This window comes from Chrysoperla carnea, chromosome 2, assembly GCF_905475395.1.
Source record: "Chrysoperla carnea chromosome 2, inChrCarn1.1, whole genome shotgun sequence".
Taxonomy (NCBI): domain Eukaryota; kingdom Metazoa; phylum Arthropoda; class Insecta; order Neuroptera; family Chrysopidae; genus Chrysoperla; species Chrysoperla carnea.
Window position 1 is genome coordinate 81,989,386 of NC_058338.1, and position 20,519 is coordinate 82,009,904.

At 29.2% G+C, this 20,519-nt stretch overlaps 1 protein-coding gene across 1 annotated transcript; it reads right to left on the reverse strand.

The window, feature by feature from the left end:
- Positions 1 to 377: 377 nt before the first annotated feature.
- On the reverse strand, positions 378 to 13,789 carry LOC123292502 (BUB3-interacting and GLEBS motif-containing protein ZNF207). Its single transcript, XM_044873210.1, has 5 exons — positions 13,633 to 13,789; positions 13,037 to 13,510; positions 12,507 to 12,891; positions 11,102 to 11,360; positions 378 to 629 (listed from the first exon to the last, which is right to left on the reverse strand). Exons 1-5 carry the CDS (start codon positions 13,671 to 13,673, stop codon positions 532 to 534), a joined length of 1,257 nt encoding a protein of 418 aa, XP_044729145.1. The 5' UTR covers positions 13,674 to 13,789; the 3' UTR covers positions 378 to 531.
- Between the last annotated feature and the right edge of the window lie 6,730 nt (positions 13,790 to 20,519).

Here is a 20,519-nt window from a genome sequence, read left to right on the forward strand (position 1 = left end):
AAGATTACACAGCTTATTATTTGCACTTAGAAATGTGCTAAATTCGAAGAATTATCATTAAAAGAACATTTATAATTAATTCACTTTGTCCATAATTAAATATTTAATGGCAAGAAACAAACACCGGAAATAACTAAATGCCATTTTGGAAAGAAAATTAATATTTAAGAACACTATGATTAAAAAACACGGCAGCAGCATCAAAATTTCGCAAAACTAAATACTATGATTCCATCGCTATAATCTCAAAACGCAATTTTACCTCTTCCAAGTTTTAAAACAAAAAAAAACCAAACTGGACAGCTTCCGATTTATTGAAAGACGTAAACGAAAAAAAAAGAAAAAAATTAAAAAATTTATTTTTAAAAACTTGCGTTGTTATTTTTTGACGTCGAAATTATTTTCATATAAATAATGGACTATGTATTTATATTTGTATTGTAGGGCCAATAAATTTTCTTTTTGCAACATTGTTTTAAATTTTCATGGCCCTGAGTATAGTAACCAGAGGGCCCCCGAAGGGGCAGGTGATCATCTAAATCTCGGCTGCATCATGGGTGCTAACATGGGACCACCTGGAAACATTGGAGCTCCATACGCTACCATACCTGGATGCATTCCGATCAGACCTAATTCACATAATAAATAATTGATTAATTTTTAATATTAATAAAGCATTCATTTTAATTAAGTATAATAATGATAATAATTAAAAACAAATTATCATGACGTGTAAAAATTAATTGATTTTTTTTTTTGTTTATACAATTTTGATTTTTTTTTATATATTATATCAAAGCACAATTAATTTGAAAATGCATGTGAAAGCGTTTTGTTATTTTGTTAAAATAATTTTTTTTTTTTTTTAATAAATAGCTTTTTTTCGAACAAAACAATGTTCAGTCTGTTGATTTATCAACTTGTAAAATCTCTACCACTATCTAAATTAAAAAAATGTCTATGTTTTTCAAATAAATATAAATGTTAAAAAAATACTCTTTGATCATTGCGCCTGATTGTGTTTTGTTTGTAACCCGTACTTACCCCTTTTTCGATTATCGAATATATACATGACAAAAATGTAAAATGATAGTAAATGTGTCCGAGGGCAATGATCAAAGATTTGGTAGTAAGTTGTATTTTTAAATAAAATGTACACAAAATTGACAATTTAAATCGAATTAAATTTCGTGATGACAGGGACATTCCGGGAATTGTGTGGCTTGCTATAAATGGCACAATTCTGCCGGACACAAGCATCAATAGACATCCGGGAGTTCCATTTGCGAATTGAAAGTTGCTCCTCGAAGAGGATACCTTAAAAAAGGCCAATCGTAGATGGAAGGGAGGAACATACTTGTGGTACTACAAGACAGATATGGCCGGAGTAAAATCGTAGGCGTTCTGAAGATCTTACATCAATTCCAAAGGCGTCTATTAGCAACAATGTTGCGGCTACTACAGAACACTGGCTACGTGGCAGGCACGCTGTTCACCTGTAGGAGCTGTCACAGTGTGGAGGAGGAAGAAACAATGTCTCATTTTCTCTGTCACTGCACAGCTCTTGTCACGAAAAGGTGGACTCACTAGAGCCAGTCTTTCTTTGATGATCTCTCCAATTTGAAGTCCGTTGACGTCAAAGCACTCCTGCTGTTCCTAAACAGCTCCAAATTATTCACGGAGTAGTAGTCGGAGATGGGCCAACCCTTTTTCGGTATCACAATGGATCCTATGGTCTAAGTGTGTCTTCCCTTAGGGTAGCCACTTTAATCTAACCTAACCTGTTGATGACACTTGACCACAGAAGTAATAACATAGAGGTTTAAAGACATAAGAAAAGCAATAAGTGAATTATTGACCGCTAAAAAAGAGAACAAAAAGTCCGTTCTTCTCTTTTTAACCTGCAGCCTGGCAACGAGCGAATATTTTGAATTATTGTATAAACACGTACATACAAAAATCTGCCAGACTCAATTTACTGCAAATGATTTTCATTGAAAACAGAAGCTATTAATTAGAATATAGTTTTTTGAATATTTTTGTACTTTCAAATAAGAAATTCAAAATATTAATATTTCAATAATATTAAGAATATACCTAACCTAAAATATAATATCACATAGATCTCTTTTTAGATCTCTCTCTATAACGATCAACCGTTTGAACGGCCAATTTACGGTACTATGTTATTACTTCTGTGCGGTTGACGCTGGCTTCTAGCGTCAAATTAAGGTTCAAACTAAATGAAAAACTAGATTTATGACCAGCATCAAATTGTAAAAATGAGCGACAAAAAAGTTTATTACTATCGAAAGTTGATATCTCAAGATATACATACTAAAAGTAATTCCCTAAGTCATTTTTAATAAAAGACATGGCATTGATAAATAAACAACTACATCCATAATGGCTGGTGAATATGATTATCAACTGAGGCAGGTGCCAGAACGAAATAAGCTGACTACGTGATCGATTTTGACGTTCAAACTCACTATTAACGTTTGATAAACTTGAATTTAATATATCCGAAGTGAGAATGATGTTCATTTTAGATCAACTAATTTTTTAAAACTTAGAAAGCATAATGTATAAAGCTACAATTTATATTTATTGAATTTTATAAATCAATATTGTGTACATTTGATTCGCAAATTATGTTTCAACTAAAAACCATATAATTAAAAATCCATTCCAATCAAAATGAACTCCACACTAACAAAACACCTTCACCAATAAAAATAAAAATAAATTTAAAAAATAAAATTGATAAAATAAAAATTTAAAAAATACACCACGTACCAAAAATGACTAAGCGTGTATAATAATAAAATATTTAAAAAAAGATAAAATTAAATAAAAATTAAAAAAAAAACTTAAAAAATAAAAAACAAACAGTACGAAATACTTCAAGAGTAAGTAATAAAAAATAGATGATATACAATACGTCTATAATTAATAATATGCATTAATTAATAATAATATCAGGTAATTAATAATAAAATGTATGTATATCAACGGTATAATAATAATAATAATAATAATATGCGACATGCCAAAAAACACACTGTCAATCTAGGTGTGAGATTTATATAATATATATAGAGTATTACAATCATATGGAACAGAGCGGAGATTTTATGGTCTACCTGTGGTGTGACACCCGCGATGACAAACACGGCTACATTTCACACATAATCACAACATCTTCGGTGGTCATCTCTCTCATGTTCATATACCATATATAATGTTTTTTTTTATATATAAATTAATATAAATTAAACAAAAAAAATAAATAATAAAAGTAATTTTTTTTTTGGTGGGGGGAATTTTTAATTAATTTGTTATAAGCACACTAAACAATATAAATTAAAAAGAAAATTTAAAAATATTTTTTATGAATTTGGCGGCACTAATGGCAAAGTTTTGTAGAGAAGATAAAGGGTAAGCTCGGCCGAAATGAAGACTCAATATACTGATCGATGCACCAAAACAGGATGCGCCATCTTTTATTTTGAGATGTAAACATTGATAACATTTGTCAAGCACTTGAGATGATTAAGACATTTTTTGAAACGTCAATTCAGTACAATTTTAACAATAAATCGCTTTACGCCGAAATAGTGACGCTAAATATTGAAAACAGTCGTCCAATTGTGTCAACTCAGCTTGCATATCGCCGAAAGTATCGTGGTCAACAGGTACCGCATGACAACACTATTCGTCGTTCGTTGACAAATTTTGTTTAGCACGGGACAGGGAGAGTACATCAACATGCCGTTCATCTACGATCAAGGCAAATGAATTGGTTGAATCTGTCAAAGAGACGTTGCCCGAGAGCGAAATTGACAATGAACCGGATTTTTGAAAGCAAGATAATTTCGATAACCGGTGAGGTCTATTTTACACTATCTGACGGCGTTAATAAGAAAAAATGCCTCATTTAGGGAACTAAGAATCCACACGAGATCCATGAAACGCCACTGAATGTCCAAAAGGTGACTGTTGAGGCAAAACGCAGCAAAAAGAACACATTTTTTTTGGGGCAATATAAGCGGGCACTTGATTGATGTTGTATTCGAAAACTAGTCCAAATAAATTGCAAAGGACAAAATTGAAAAAAAAAATTTCATGTACAGAAATCGATTGTTTTTCCAAAGTTATGCAATGTTCACATACCGACATAAAAGATGGCGCATCACTATCGTCTTTAAAAAATAATTGGATATGTGATAGAGATTACAAGATTTATTTGCAAAGGCAAATTAAAGTTTCAAATGGAAATTGATTATTATCATAGAAGTATCATAAAATTACATGAAATCATAAAAGTTTGAAAATTTTCAAAAAATAGTTAAGTCTAATGGGGGGATTAAAACTAATTTTGAAGCGGAAACATAAAGAAAGCAGAAAACTTGAAAAAAGCGAATTGCTGAGTAGAATGAATGCTTTTAGGGTAGCATGATCGCGAAAGGGAAGCAGACTTACGAGAAAATTTTTTTACAAAGACAAAAATTTTTATTTTATTTTACCGTTTAACAAAAATTTAAAGTAACTTTTGAGTTCTGTCCAAACTTTAACTTGAAAGTGCCTTCAATATTTACTTAAAAAACATTTGCGATTAATTTTTGGTGTTTGTGTGTACAACTCAAAATAAAAATGGATCCATGAAAAAGTTATCGGACTCTATATCTTGTTATCGGCTCAAATTCACAAAAAAATGTGTTCTATACTTCTGAGGCTAAATGATTTTTTCCGCAAAAATGAAAAGTTTCTGTTAATATTTAGCACATAATTTATTATGTGCCCACTTATTTAAATTTAAAAAAAGTTCTTACATTAACAGAAACATGTTTATTCATTTTGACGATACTTACTTACCGTTTTGTGGAAAGGAATTACGTACACGATGTGTTTTTGGAATTTTAATGCCAAATGCGCAAAATAGGTAAAAGGGTTATGGAGAAAAGCTAAACTAAATAAGTTTTCACTACATTGTAATATAGAACACTTTTTTTTTGGAAATCTATTGTAAATTAGCCTCTGAAAATGTTAGTTGAATTCTTGGAACTTAAGTTATAGTGAATCTTGATAAATAATTGTTGTTCGATTTTTGAGTAAAGTAAGTAAAAATATAAGTAATATAGTATTTCACAAAGTTTCACTACCGATTTTTCGACCGAAATTTTGCATATTTCCTATCAATTAATCAAGCGTGCAATACCCGCACATATTCAGACAACTGTTGAAGAAAATTTTAATAACAGAAGCGTAAATAAAAAAGCTTGCGTATATGAGCAATTGGAATTTTTCATTTCAATATTTTTCAAATTTGCAAAAACGCTTTTCTTGGACGTATTAAGGGCAAAATTTTCAAGTGTCGTTTAAAAATATATTTTTTTCAAAAAGATACGGACGTTTCAAAAAAAAAGCGATTTATTTATTTATTAATTAATTTTTGACGTCGGGCTGGGATAGATTGATCCGAAATAAAAATTTACACATTTTTTGAACAAAACTTTTTTTGATACGAAGCGTATTTAAAACAAAAATAATAAAAAAATAGTGCATTGAATTCTACGGAAAATTTTCGACTTTTTACATGTATTGGTTTGCTGTATCTGAGTAACGAAAATTATGCTCAAAATAGATAGGCTAGACTATTAAGCAAACCAAACACGATAAGTTTTTTTTTTTATCGACAATCCATATGATAATTGGAATAATTGTACTGATAGAAATTAAAAGGGCTGTCGAAAGAATAAATAGTTGCATCGACAATCCATGCATTATGTTTGTAATTTTTTAATCTTAATAGAATTGCTAACTCAAAAGACACACTTCGTTAAATTACTTTCATACTTAGAAAATACTTGTTTTCTAAAATTACCTTTTTAAATTTTCTCTATAATTGCTAATGATGTTAAATCCAGAAAAATATATGGATCAATTTTACTTTGGTTATTTTATCGTAACAAAAACTATTTTTTAATATTTAAACGCAAATGGAAGAGTAAATTAAGCAAGTTATGAGAAACTTAAAGAATATTATTATCAAGAAATAAATGTAATTTAATTTTCTAAATTGTTTTCGATAAGTAGCCTTATTTCGAAATATAATTAAAAATTCCACACAAACTTATTTTAGTAACCCTAAGCTGCGAATGCCCGTTAACAAAAATATACAAAATAAAAACGGACTTTACAAAAAGGCAAAAATAAGACGCCCAATTATTATAATAAATTGATAAATTTTATTATGCTAATCAATTTATTTAGTACAACTAAGGTACTAAAATAATAAAATAATATTGGGTCGTATGATTAAATGTAAGTAAATGTTTTGCAAATTAAATATTTTATTTTCATAACATTTTTGTATTATAAATATGATTTCATACTTAGAATGTTCGCTGGTAAGAAGTTATACTTCTTTGGTAATAACAAATATCAGGGCCGAAACTACAAAAAGGGAAGATTAAATTTAAATTTAGCGCCACTAGCGTTTGCTATAGTAAGATTTGTTAAATTTAATATTCATAACATAGACATAACCCCGATTGTGAGGTTAGCTGAATTGAATCATTGGGTAAAATTTGAAAGACTTTTTCCTAATTTATTATATTCTAAAATAAATTATACTATTTTTATTTGCCGAAAAGTAATGACTTTGTATTTGAATTATTGAGAATCCGAAATAGTGTTGTAACACTATTCGTATCAGAATGGGTGCCGTCTGCTGTATTTCACCTGATTCCGGCATTTGGATGGTAATTTGTAGATATTAAATCAATAAGAAGAAAACGATTATCAATATCGCGATTGTTGTTAATTGATAATCAGTTGATGCAGTTAATGTAGAGCTTAATATTCGCAAGTGTTTACTAATTTTTATTCATACGACCCAATAAATTTCAGCCTCTAATAGGTGTATAAAAACAGTCGATTTTGATATTCAAATTATTATTTCTTATTCGTAATTTTTAAATTCTATACACAAATTATAAATAATTTAAAAGGGGGTTATATATTTTGAAAAAATTGAAAATTTTTAATCATTTTATCTTGATTAGTCACATCACTGCAAATTTCTCGGACACACCATAAACATCGGAAAATTAATCTACATATAATTTTCGATGAAGCTTTGTTTATCGGCGCTCATTTTGTGCATTAAATTTAAAAAATATTATAGCAATTGGTAGTTACATAAATATTTTATGTAATATTTATTGTTTAGCGACAGAAAGAAAAACGTCGGAAGTTAATGAAACTTCGGGATGTTGTCCAGTGATAGTAAATGAACATTTTCTCAAAGGATCCTGTGTAAAAAGAGGAGAGCAAAGAAAACTGCATAATTTTCGATTCACCTTCGGTTTTTCTTTAAAAATTTTTTTTCCTTAAGTCCTACGGCAAAAGCAACCCTATACTTTTTTGTAAAGAATTAAATTTTCTGAAATTTGGACTATTAAAAAATGATTGTATGTCCATTCGTTACCGATATGGCGCTTTAAACAAGATCATTTTTCAAAATTCGATAAAAATGCAGATTCCCACTTTATTTTTTCTGTAAGATCCGAATTATGATGAAATTTTGTTGCAATTATGGTTCCTGATTACAATGTCTAACATTGTACTGGTTATCTTTGTTAAATTAGCAACATGAATTTAAAAAAATTACTTTTTTCGAAGCGCTATATTCCGGTAACGAATTTACATACAAACATGTTTGAAAATTATAAGAAATTTAACAAAAAATTTAATCGAAAAAAAAAGTATGGGAGTACTTTTAAATAAAAACGAAGGACAATCGAAAATATTGTACTTTTTCTCCTCTTCTCTTTTCGCACAGGATCTTCGAAGTCCAAAAATTGAGGCAATGTTAATTAACCATTCCTGAACAATATCCCAGACTTCCGATCTTTTCCCACCTATCACCACTTTTTCTAATCTGCCGATTGGATTATTATTTTGTACATATTTTACTACGAGACAAAGCTGTTAGTGTATTATGCAGATCTCACGATAAATTAATTTGTGTTTAATTAAACCTAAATGAAAATTATCAGACTAGATTTGACTCATAAGTTGCAAACAAGGAACCTTTTCCTGCTAGGCATCGCTTTTTCATACAATCACCAACATTTACAATAACCCTGAACCATACAAAATCATATAACTCTCTTTTTAAATTATTTCAAACTATATTTTGTGCAATGTTAGTAGTAGAAAAACATCTTTAGTGTTGAAGAATAAATTTTCAAATATAACAATAACAAAAACGTATATATAAAATACAATTCCTATTTTTAAATTTTCTTTTTCTAATAACGACGTTTCCAATCATTATTTTGTTAATAAGTTTTAGAAAAGAAAAATTATGAAATATTTAAGGAGAGATGAATAATCTTATCGATAGTGAAGAAAACTGTAATTATTTGAAGGTTATGTTGGGGAATTATACTTTGTAAGTATAATTCGACTTTAGTAGCTGGTTTTATTTCAAAAATAAAACCAACATTTTAATAGAGAAGACGCTTACAACGCAAATCTAAATTTTTTTGAATCTAAGAAGTATTTAATAGATTTCATACTCCCCTTAAATAAACATTTCTACTACATAGTTTTTTATTAAGATATGTCTTTTTCAAAATAAATGCGATATAATTGACGACGTTTATGTATTAAGTGAGTAACAATATACATAAAAATTAAATGTTAAATTGTTAATTGTTGAAAAAAAAATAAAAAAAATAAAAATTTTACTTAAAAACAAAATCGTAAGATACTTTCGTTCAACAGATTTTTATTGAAATTCAGATTTAAATATAATATCTAGTTAACAATGGTCGAGTGAGTAATGAGCCAAGTATGTAATTTTACACCTTAAAAATAAATTTTTGGACCGAATATTACTGGCACGAGTACTTTTCTAGCGACAAAACATTTTTTCTTATAAAATTCATTTTAACCATTATGCAATGGAAATTTTCGCATACCTGTTAAATTTAGTTGATTTTTTTAATTGAATGTATAGGCAACTTTTATAATTGCGATACTTTATTATAAAAATTTTGTAGTTTGAGTTTGTATAAATTTAGTACGTATAATTTATATACTTAAGTCGCGATATCATTTTTTTTAAAGAGTTGCCATTGGCATACTACAACGTTACTTAAACGACAGTACCTGAATGACCAAGCTTTGCTCGTTATTTTGAAGCCAAGCTAGATCGATTTTTAAACCGTTCCGGAACCGTTTACGAAATAAAACAACGTTTTTTAAAAATGACCTAGCTAGATCGATTTTTCGCCACCAAAACCCCTGCATACTACATTTTACATGAAAGTCGTTATACCCGTTTCCGAGATATAACGACGTTTCCTAAAAATGAAACTTAGGCAGATTGATTTTTCGCCTCCAAAACTCCAAGAGATTCCAAATATATATATAAAAGAACTGCTCGTTTAATTAAAAAATAGGGACTCTAATTAAAACATTTATTTTAATGTTTTATAATTCATTAACAATTTTGTTGTTGTCAATATTTGTTAAAATTATTTATTCCTTCCCTGTCGCTATCCCCATATATTATAAATATGAAAGTAAGGTTGTTTGTTAGTTTGTTGTTACGTTTTCACGCAAAAACTACAGAATAGATTTGAATGAAACTGTGCAATATAACTCATACATCAGACTAACACATGAGCTATAATTTATAAATTTATTAACAAACAAACAAAAATTTAAAAAAAATTAATTTAGTATATTACTACGCCATCGCGTAAAAATGATACAATGAGATACAATCCATGGCCACCTGATCACTCAATGAATCAAGACTATATAATATTTAAAAAAAAACTGAAATCTGTACATATATTTTACCTGTGTAAAACAATTCCTACCCCTATTTTGAGTGAAAGCAAGAGAGGTGGAGGCTATGACGCAGTGGTCTTTACTTTTAAGCCCAGCAAAGCGGGCGGATCTCAAATTAGTCATATATTTATGTATTATGTATGGTATGCAGTATATAATATTGTAAACAACATTTCCGTTAAATATGATATATCTATACAAGTTAACACATACAGTAATTTTTTTTATCGCTAGATAGTCTTTCTTACTATTAAAATCCCACAAGCCCCTTTCCTCTTTATGAACATAAATTAACATAACAGAAACATAATTGCTATGAATTGTACTGCATAAATTTCTCTGATCTTTACAGCACATCTGCTTGGCTAACTACCCGATCAAGGTAAACTAGACACAAGAATGATCTCTTAGTTTAATCTTCGTTTTAGGAAAAAGTTCCTATTGTTACGTGCTATTGGTAAGATGAAGCAACAGAGCTGGTGCCATAGGTAGAAAATGTAACATCTTTTAGGTAACATGTGCTACATAATACTATTTTTTTAAAATTCTATGGAGTTGCTAAATTTGCTATCTATGACATCAGTTCTGTTTTACATCCGACAAATAAAAGCACCGTTAAATATACCAAAAACTGTATATTTAACGGATAATTACTGAAACTTTACAAAGGTGCCGAGTCACATAATCTTCGACGCAAATCTAGCGTTAACATGAAAAAACACCTTTGATCTCATTAGTTTAGAAACAGAAAAATTAATGGATTGTGCGCAGTATGTCGGGTGCAAATTTGGACTGTACCTTAAATTATTTCAAACAAGAGTTTGAAGACGCAGAATAAAATTTAGAACCAAATCTTGAAGCTGTAGATAAATTCCATAAAAAGGGATGATAAATTCATCGTTAGGTTGAAACATTGGAAGAAAAACTCAATTTGTTGAACGTAAGTGTCAATTTTTAGTTTGCAAACTAAAAAAAATTCTTAAAAAATATTTCCATCTTTTTTTTTAATAAAAGTTCATTTTTTAAAACAAAACATTTAGCCAAAAATAAAAACAAAAAATTAAAAAAATAAACACACGTATAAAACCCTAATTAAATGCTTAATCATTGGTCGTTTTGAAACGAGATGATTCCTCGATTCAAAAAAATTTATATTTTACACAATATATAAAATTCGTTTCCATTTTTTGTGATAATACATTGAAAATAAAAGAAAGAAACTAACCTGGTGGTAGCCCCATTGGGGGTGGCCTCATCAAATTACCTCCATGAATAAGACCAGGATGATGTGCAAGTGCCATTGTCGGCCTCATTGGACTAATTAAAGCCATTGTTGTGGCGGGACCACCGGCCATTGAGACCGGCATACCCATTGAAAATGGAACACCAGGTGGACGTGCTGGAAAACGTTGTTGGTGCATTAACACAGCACGATTGAGATCATCAGCTTGTTTTTGGTGAGCAGCATTCACTGCTGCTTGTTGCTATAAACAAATCAAGAAAATTATAATTATTCTACGAATTTAAATATTATTTCAAGGTCACAAACACTTATAAATCGAAATCGGCGAGGTAAGATAAAATGTCTTGAATCGAAAAGTGTTTAAAATGGTCCAAACTATAATAGCTTGTAGTTTTCAAGTCTAATTTTTGACCAGAACCACAAAATAATCTTTATTTTTGTCAATAACCAATTTTCAGCAAAAATCCCTAATATTTTTTTCAAAAGCAGATATATGGAAAACGGTTACGTCAAGTTAAAAACATGCCACGAGTTAAAAAGTGTGTAGAATTGTCCAAAATATAAAATCATATAGTTTTCACATCAAATTTTTGACCAGAACCACAAAATAATGTTTATTTTCGTCAATAAACAAATTTTCGGAAAAAATCGATAATTTTTTTTTTTTTAAACGCTTATATATTGAAAATGGTTAATAGGTTTAGTGAAAATTGAAAAAAGAAATTGCCACCGGAACCACAAAATAATCTTTATTTTGGGCAAAATCGTTAATCTTTATTTTCTACGATTTGCTGTCGAAAATTCGCATCTTTGTTTTTCAAATGCTTTTCTTTCGAAAGCGGTGAGGTAAGGTAAAAAATGTCAAGGATAAAAAAATGCTGAGAATTGCCCAAAATATAAAATCCAATAGTTTTTTTAAATGTTCAATAAAGAGAATGTGATGTCCGGAAGTAAGTTACTTCTGTCCCACCGTATTGGGGTAAATCGAAAAAACACAAGTACAGACAAACATTTTCCACCGACCACAATAAAAATCAACTGACGAGAAGTCAATTCCTTGGCTGGACTGTTTTTTCGATTACATTTCCTCGTTTCATTTCCGATTTTTCAATTTACTATGCATTTCCTTGATTTTTTAGAACACTAAATCAAATCCTCAGTGAATATTAATGCCATTTCAAGGTAGAATCATTATTGGTGAAATAAACATTTTTATTTTTCCTCCTAGAATTTCAGCCCGTAATTCGGAAAAAAACGTACGTTAAATGGAGTTAGGAAACATGTGAGAATTGAAATAATCAATGTTCCTGTTTAAAAATGTTAGCAGAGAGCATAATAATAAAAAATAAGGGCAATTATAATTTGTATTGCAGCTTTATTTACTTACTTCGGATGTTGGCGTACTTTGTTGTCTTGGGGACTCTGTTTCTTTTTTGGCAGGCACTGATTTTTGATATTTTGGCATTCTTGCCATTAATTCTTCTAACGATACATCCTCTTGTGGATGAATTATTTTACTAGCTGCACCCGTTGTTGCTATAAGATTTGTACCCTTATTTGTATCACCATTGTTCGTGGTTGGTGGTGCACTTATTGTCGCACTACTAAACGTTGGTGCTTGTGTCGTAAGTGGTTTAAAATCAGCTCCAACAGGTGCTGAAGGCATGCCAGGCGATGAAGCGGCTGTAGATGGTGCCGCACTAGGAAATAGAGGTTTAGGAGGACCAGGTGGACCACCAGGACCCATCATTGGTGGTCCCATCATCGGTAACCTACAAAACAGAAATCAGAATGCATACTAAAATGAAGTTACAACGTATATTAACATAAATAACTAATCAAAAATAAACAAAAAATTTATATTCCACTTACTATTAAAATAAAATAAATATGTTATATTATTTTAAAAAAACTTACCCAGGATGACCCATAAAAGGAGGACCCATGTGCCCCATCATATGATGTGGCATATGTGGCGGAAATTGCCCCATAGGTCCCATAGGCATAGGGGGCATCATTCCTGTCATCATACCTGCTGCAGATGGTAATGGCCCAGGAGCAGTGCCCAATAAACCTTCTGGTTTTGTTTTTTTAGGAGCTGGTTCATCATCTTCACTACCAGAATCCCTGCCACCTCCAGACCTTTGTCGTTCATGCTCTTTAAGATCATTTGGTGGTATACCCTCCATTCCATATATTTCTATTTCAATATTCGAACGATTTGGCAACGAATTTGGAACTTTGTCTATAGCTTCCTTATGCACTTGCATACAATGTATAGATAGACCCGGACCCGTATACAATTTTTTATGGCATATGTGACATTTAAAATGTTTTGCTTTTTGATGTTGTAATAATATCTTTTCGTCGTCAAATTCACGATTACAGTACCTGAATTATGTATGTTAAGCAATATATATTTTTAGAAATGAGCTAAAAATAAAATCGATCTGAAAATAGGTAACATGGCACAGCTTGTGCTGGCCTCCAATCAAACTATCAAAAAAGGATACCAGCACCATGGCTTTGACATCTTCTTCTTTTTTCGACCCATTTTTTTTATTTAAATATATTTAATTACCGTACAAAAACTAAAATTTAGTTTATAAAATTACTTTATACAAATTATTGTAGCACTATACACAAATAAAACTGTATTTTTACAATTAATATTTCACAATGTTTTCTAATCTATATTATAGATAATAAAATGGCTACGAAACGGTACATAAAAGCATTAAAAAAGTCCTTGATTATTAAAACTACAACAACATATTATTATATGGTCTTTGTTTCACTACCGTTATATGATCACATACTTTTGTCATGACGTATGTCGTAATTTGATGCCTATTTGAGATATCTGTACTATGTTCAATGCAGTCATTTTGACTTCACTGCCATCTATCAAATTTAACACTAACTATTCTATTCAAAATCAAAAGGTAAAGAAGATAAACTTTGCGATAGTTTCACAATTCAAATAAAGAGGATATATTATGTATTTCCTTCACAAAAATACAAATTTAAAAAATAATAAAACTCGACTTTGTGAACTTAAAATGTAATGTTTCCCTTAATTTTATTCCTTTTACTGTCTAAACATTTTTTTTAAATCGAGGCCCAACTTTTGGTACTTTTGGGTAAGTTTTGATGAAAAAAAAAACTAAACTAAAATCGGTTTTTACCTATAGAGAATTCCTGTGCGATAAACTTTTATTTCGGAGAAGTTTTAAAGATATTTCGAAAAATGTTCATCTTGAAGATAAAATGAGCTGGATTTTTACGTTTTTGGTCTGAATAATCGTAAATAGCGTATAGACAAATACTTTTTTGAATAAAAAATCTATAAAAAAATTTGGTTTCGGAATTTGATGAAACTTGCATTATTAAAACAACTTCTAACACTCCGATTTTTTCCAAAGTATGTTTTCTTAAAAGCTACTACTACTACTTTTCTCCTAATCGTCTCGTTGAAAAATCGGACAGGATAATTATTTAAAATTTTAAACTTTTTTGCTTGTACTATTAACGATTTTCTTCTTACGTATGTATGTGAGAAACCAGGGTCCTGCTTTCCCTTAAACGTGTAGGGGTCCCATTCCATTACTACCACTAATATGGAAGTTTCTACGCTTCTGGTGTTTGTAGTTAAAATAATTAGCCACCTGCTCAGTTAGTTAGAATCAAGTAACAATTAACTACCTTAGTTTTAAATTGTTACATTTATCAAAATTGCTATCAAATTCGTTGCACATTCAAAAGCGTGAAATAAAAGAATAATAAAAACTACATAAGTAAAAATTATTATAACGGTGTTTATTTCAAATAAAATAAATAACAAAAAATATTATAAAAATTATTCACAAGTGAATATTTACATAATTTTAAAATAAATATTTACATTTTTCTGGATATTAAAGTTTAGCTAAACTAAGTATGTACCTGGAAATTTGAACCTAGATGCTATAATCAGAAAATAATATTTAGTAAGAATCGCAAATTACACGATTTTTATGATATACAAATTGAACAATTTTTAAATTTAAAAAAAAAAGCACATTTTGTTGCCTTTTTTAACAAGCTTTAAATTTTGAATTTAAATTGATTTGTCAAAAACTTCTTCCCAGTTGATAGTTTGCTTCTAAACACAATACAAATTTATAATGTAATTTATGTGATTGCACTTCAGAATTCTAAAGTACAAAATAGAAAGAGAAAAATTGTGGAATGGTCATAATTCGTTTTGAATATCGATGAGAATATGAATGTCACAGCCCTTGGTGTCTCATTCCTGCACCAGCAAATATGTACGGCGTTGTTGGATACTAACTCTGCATAAGTATTTGAAGCGAATTACATAAATCCCTTACAAAAATAAATCACGTAGGGCATCGATTGACGGGAGGTCAAAAATTTATTTAACTTCCGCTACAGAAGTTATCGGATTAAAAGTTGTTTACTTTTTTATAAGGAACAACTTATAATCTCTTACGGTTTACAAGATGGATAGACCCAATTGACTTATGCTGCTCATTTACCTATGAACTCGGCCACACTTTTTACGGTTTGACCACGCTATAAAAATTACAGCTCGATAACTCTTTTCGCTTTTGAGTTATCGTGCTTAAAGACAGGCGGACGGACAAACGGAAAAGGATTAATTAGATGATTTTATGAACATATATACCAAAATTTTGTTCGTATCATCAATATTTCTAAGTGTTACAAACTAGGCACTAAAATCAGTATACTTTAATATATATTTCATATACACAGGGTATAAAAATTACGAACTCCCCGCCCCTTTTATTGGCTGAGCCACGTGATTTGTGGATGGTCTCTAGCCTGAATGACCAGACAAAATTTTTGCAATGTTGTTTTTGAATATGAATTTAAATAAAATTATGATAATAGAAGGTTGAGAACCACTGTTTCAGGTGCTATTAAATATTTATTCGCTACTTATAAGCCCGAATCGTGTTCGTGATCGTGACTGCATTTAAATACAAAAAGTTAAATCCATAAGTATCTTAAATCCATAATGTATTATTATATTTTGAAAATTTTTAAAATGATAATACTACAGCTTGTGTATGTGAATAATGTTCATACTAATATTTTTCTTTTATTTACGTCATTTTTTAAGATGATTTATAAATTTTTGTATACTTATTATGGATATAATAATACAATTACCACCAAAAGTTAAAGTCGATTGACCGTTTTTAACTGGAGATAAACTTAATTTTAATATGTTTTTCTATTCTCGAAAAAAACTAACTGTTCGAAATTTTCAAAAAACTCCTCTTCACTGATGTTCTGAATTAAAAAAGAGAAATTATTGATATGATCTTGAGATATAATAGCGCAAAATTTAATAATTTTATGTTTTAACTGAAACAGAACTATATTCGAATATTTTGGTTGTAAGAGAAATAACTATAGTAGAAGTTTGTAAACAACTAATAGCTCACTAAGTGTTGTATGTATGTGTACATATAATCTAAAACTTTTTGATGATAGTGCACCAAGACAATATCGATAATAAAAACAAATGAGTGAGTAAAATTTATAAATGCAATTTTCGATTTTCGTTGGATATACAAATGAACTTTCTTCACATCACATTAACTAACAAGAAAAATTTACAAAATTTAAAAACCACCGAGAAATTTTACGGATACGAAAATCTAAACTCGCACTTGGACTGTATCTAAGAACATTCTCCATTAAATTACCATTTTCCTTAGAGTCTTCTCCAAACTGAACCGATTTGGGCACATGAAACATAGCTAAGAACGCTCTCCATTAAATAACCTTTCAAATCAAACCAAAAAAATCTAAATCGGTTCACCCTTTTAGGCACTACGGTGCCACAGACAGACAGACAGACACACATAGCGGTCAAACTTATAACACCCCTTTTTTGGTTCGAGGGTTAAAAAATCCCGAAAAATGTAAGTTTAAAAAAGTATTTTATTACAAAACAAAATTTTTTCATTTGGTTTTTTAAGATGTGAAAAGCTGCTAAAAAACTATTACAAGTCGAAAAGTAGGACCGAACGTAAATTAGACCTAGGGGGGGGGGGGGGGAGAACTATAAGGATTTTTATTTATTTATAAACATCATTGAAAATAAAACTATGTATGTAATTGACATACACAATCTGTACTTTTATACACAACTATTAAAACAGAACATTTCTTAGGCTAGAGACCTACAACTGGGAGCATTATAATACTTCTTGCTTACTTGCTGATCTATTACTTATTTATCATAATCCCACTTGGACCACTCCATCCATAACGTATTATAATGCATTTTATAATTTAAATAATTTTTGAATAAATTCAATATTATCGATAAGTTGTTGACGATATTTTAATAAAATAGTATCACGTTTACGATATCGATAATATTTTTTACATTCATTATATGTAATATCATATGGACATTTATTATTATAATAACGATAATGATTTAATTGAACCTGTTCATGTGGTACAAAATACGTTCGACTTATCCCTGGTATCAATGATTCAAACGTATAATGATTAAATACAGTTAAACTGTATTGCGTTGACATAAAACTTTTACCAGATTCACCATTTGGACTAAAATATTTTGAACGATTTATATTTTTATTTAATAAATAAAAATGACTAGAATTATTATTTTGACTAGCTGGTAAAAAATAATATAAATTTTGTATCATAAATGATGCATATTTATGTTCAAATTGTTGTAAAAATTGCTCAAATAGTTCATTCCATGTTTTTACAAAATTTGGAATAATTATTTCATCTAAATCAACTAAAATTACATATTTTGTATTATGAATATTTTGATAAAAACAATCGTTATATGTAATTAAATAATCACGTCGACGTTGCCATATCGATGTATATGTATCGTTGCCATATTTATTTAATTGTTTTGGCGCGTTTTTTCGAATAATTTTAAAATTTTTATCACTTTGTTTAACATATTTATTTAATAAATTATCTACGGGTTTTGTAATATTTTCAGTATAGAAAAAAATATTATTTACACCTAAAATACGATGGATTTCAATCCATTGGATTAATTCATTCGTAATATTTTGATTAAAATTTAAATTTTTTACACATATTGTAAAATTATTGATATTTTTATTTTCTACATAATTTATTAATTTTAATTGACTAATTGATTTAATTGTATTACATGCATCTTTTGTTAAAGCTACATATTGTGGTATTTTATTGTAATTGATTACAGGACATGATATTAAAATGGGATTGTAATAAACGTTGGTATCGTTTTGATTCCATTTTGATGTCCATATTAAATGGATTATGGCTTTTACGGTGTATGGTTGATTATCTTCTAATGTATGCCATAATTGACAGAAGTATGTTGCATCCAAATTACCTGAAACAATTTAATAAAATAAAATTATAATTTATATGCAAAGAAAATTTTAAATTGTGTCAGGTAAGTGCGTATATTTGTGGGCAATAAAAATGAACAACACTATCAGTTAAAGACGTTAAATTCATAATGAAAATAATTTCTATGATTACTTGTAGCTGTCTTTCTTGAAGATTTATTTAGAGTTTAATATAATAAAGGACAAAGACTTTAAATCATGTCTCCAAGCGCATATTCAGGAAATTTATTAGACGAGGCAATGTGAACTTTTCATTACCGTTTTTTGTATAAATAAAGTTGATTATTCTTTCTTATTTCTTGGCTATTATTGTTATTATAAAAAATAATAATCAATTTGATTTCCATTTTTTTAGATGAATAATATTGAACTTTGCCAAGACTACTCTTTTAAAAATTATCTCTAATTAAATATAAGTTATTAAAATTAAGACGGGCATTTCTGTGGGCTGTATTATGTATTTTGTTAAAATATATTCCCTTCAGGACCAACATTAAAAATGTTTTGCTAGATTTATAGCTAGACCGATTTCGATTGCTTTGGCAACCTTCTTCAGTAGCATTTCTTAAAAAATGAAAATAAATTACCAAAATAAGATGAAATAAAATAGATCTGCAACTCCTTAAAAGCAAATATGTTTTAACAAAATGCGTAAATATAAGTTAACTAAAATGAATATAATTTAAAAAAGAATTCACAGATTATAAACGTTTCAAACAAAAAATGTTTGCGTATTTGTAAAGAACAATTTTCTAATTTAAAGCGTTCTTCTAATGTTTGTCAGTTATGAATCAGTTTGAAACTATCATTTTTCGTTTGAAGCAATTTCTTCGATAAAAAAATTTATTTATTGAATTCATATGTCAACTTTAAAAAGACAGTCAGTATAGGCAATCTTTCACTCGTTGTGTTGAGACAGTAGTGTATGTTAATAATGTGGAAGTGCCAGGAAGAATGAAATAAATTTGCGTTTTCACAATAGAAATGTTTAAACATTGAAGCTTTTAAATTTTCCATATTTCACTTGATATTACAATAATTTTATTGGATTATAATAAATTACAAATTTTTTTTGCTAATAGGTGAATAAATATGTAAGAAATTAATTTAGATAATAATTAAATTGATTTAAATAATATTCGCATAAATTATGTATTGTTCAACCCACTTTTTAATACATAATTACATTCAATGCAAATTTATTCAAATTTGCTAATTACTGTCCAGGTGGATTTTTTTCCGATCTTATCATACCTAAGAAGATTTATTAAGAATTTATACGTAACGGTATTATTAATTCTATTATTAGAACAATACAAGTCCGTAAATTGTAGGAATTCTTTCAAAAAAATTTCTGCCTAACACGAAATTTGTTTTGTTCATGTTTACTTATGTTAACGATTTGATTAATTTCAGTTTAGGAAATGTAAACGATTTTTCTTTTTAATTGTAATTTAGGTTAATACAAAACTGAAATTGATTAAGGGGATTTTTCAGTTTAAATATATATATATATCTTAATATATATATTTCTTGTGTTCGTGTGCATGTGACTGAACTCCTCCTAGACGGCTGGACCGATTTTGATGAAATTTTTTGTGTGAGTTCAAGGGGATTCGAGGATGGTTTAGATTTACAATTTGGTCCAGTACAACTGTTTTTGAGGGCTCCGTACCAAAAAAATGAAATTTCATTAAATGGTGGGAGCGCATATAAATCATATCACATTATGTATACTATGTGTACTATGTATTTTTAATAGTATTCAGGTATTGTCAATAGGCATTTATTAGAGCCATATGCGAGCGCAGCGAGCTCTACTATCAAAGGTCAGGCCAAAGGTCGAAGGTCAGGCCACTCCAATAAATAGGAGTTAAATTGGGGTTTAGCGGGATGGGTTTAGCGGACAGGCTAAACGTAGTATAGGTATTCATGAATTGGAGTTACGTTTTTACGGGACAACG

Excerpts from the sequence above, each read along its gene's own strand:
- LOC123292502 (XM_044873210.1), bottom strand. The coding sequence starts at position 13,673 with ATGGGTCGAAAAAAGAAGAAGATGTCAAAGCCATGGTGCTG. Across the intron at positions 11,361-12,506 it reads AAAGTACGCCAACATCCGAA|CAACAAGCAGCAGTGAATGC; the intron begins GTAAGTAAATAA and ends ATTTGTTTATAG. Across the intron at positions 630-11,101 it reads CCCAATGGGGCTACCACCAG|GTCTGATCGGAATGCATCCA; the intron begins GTTAGTTTCTTT and ends TATGTGAATTAG.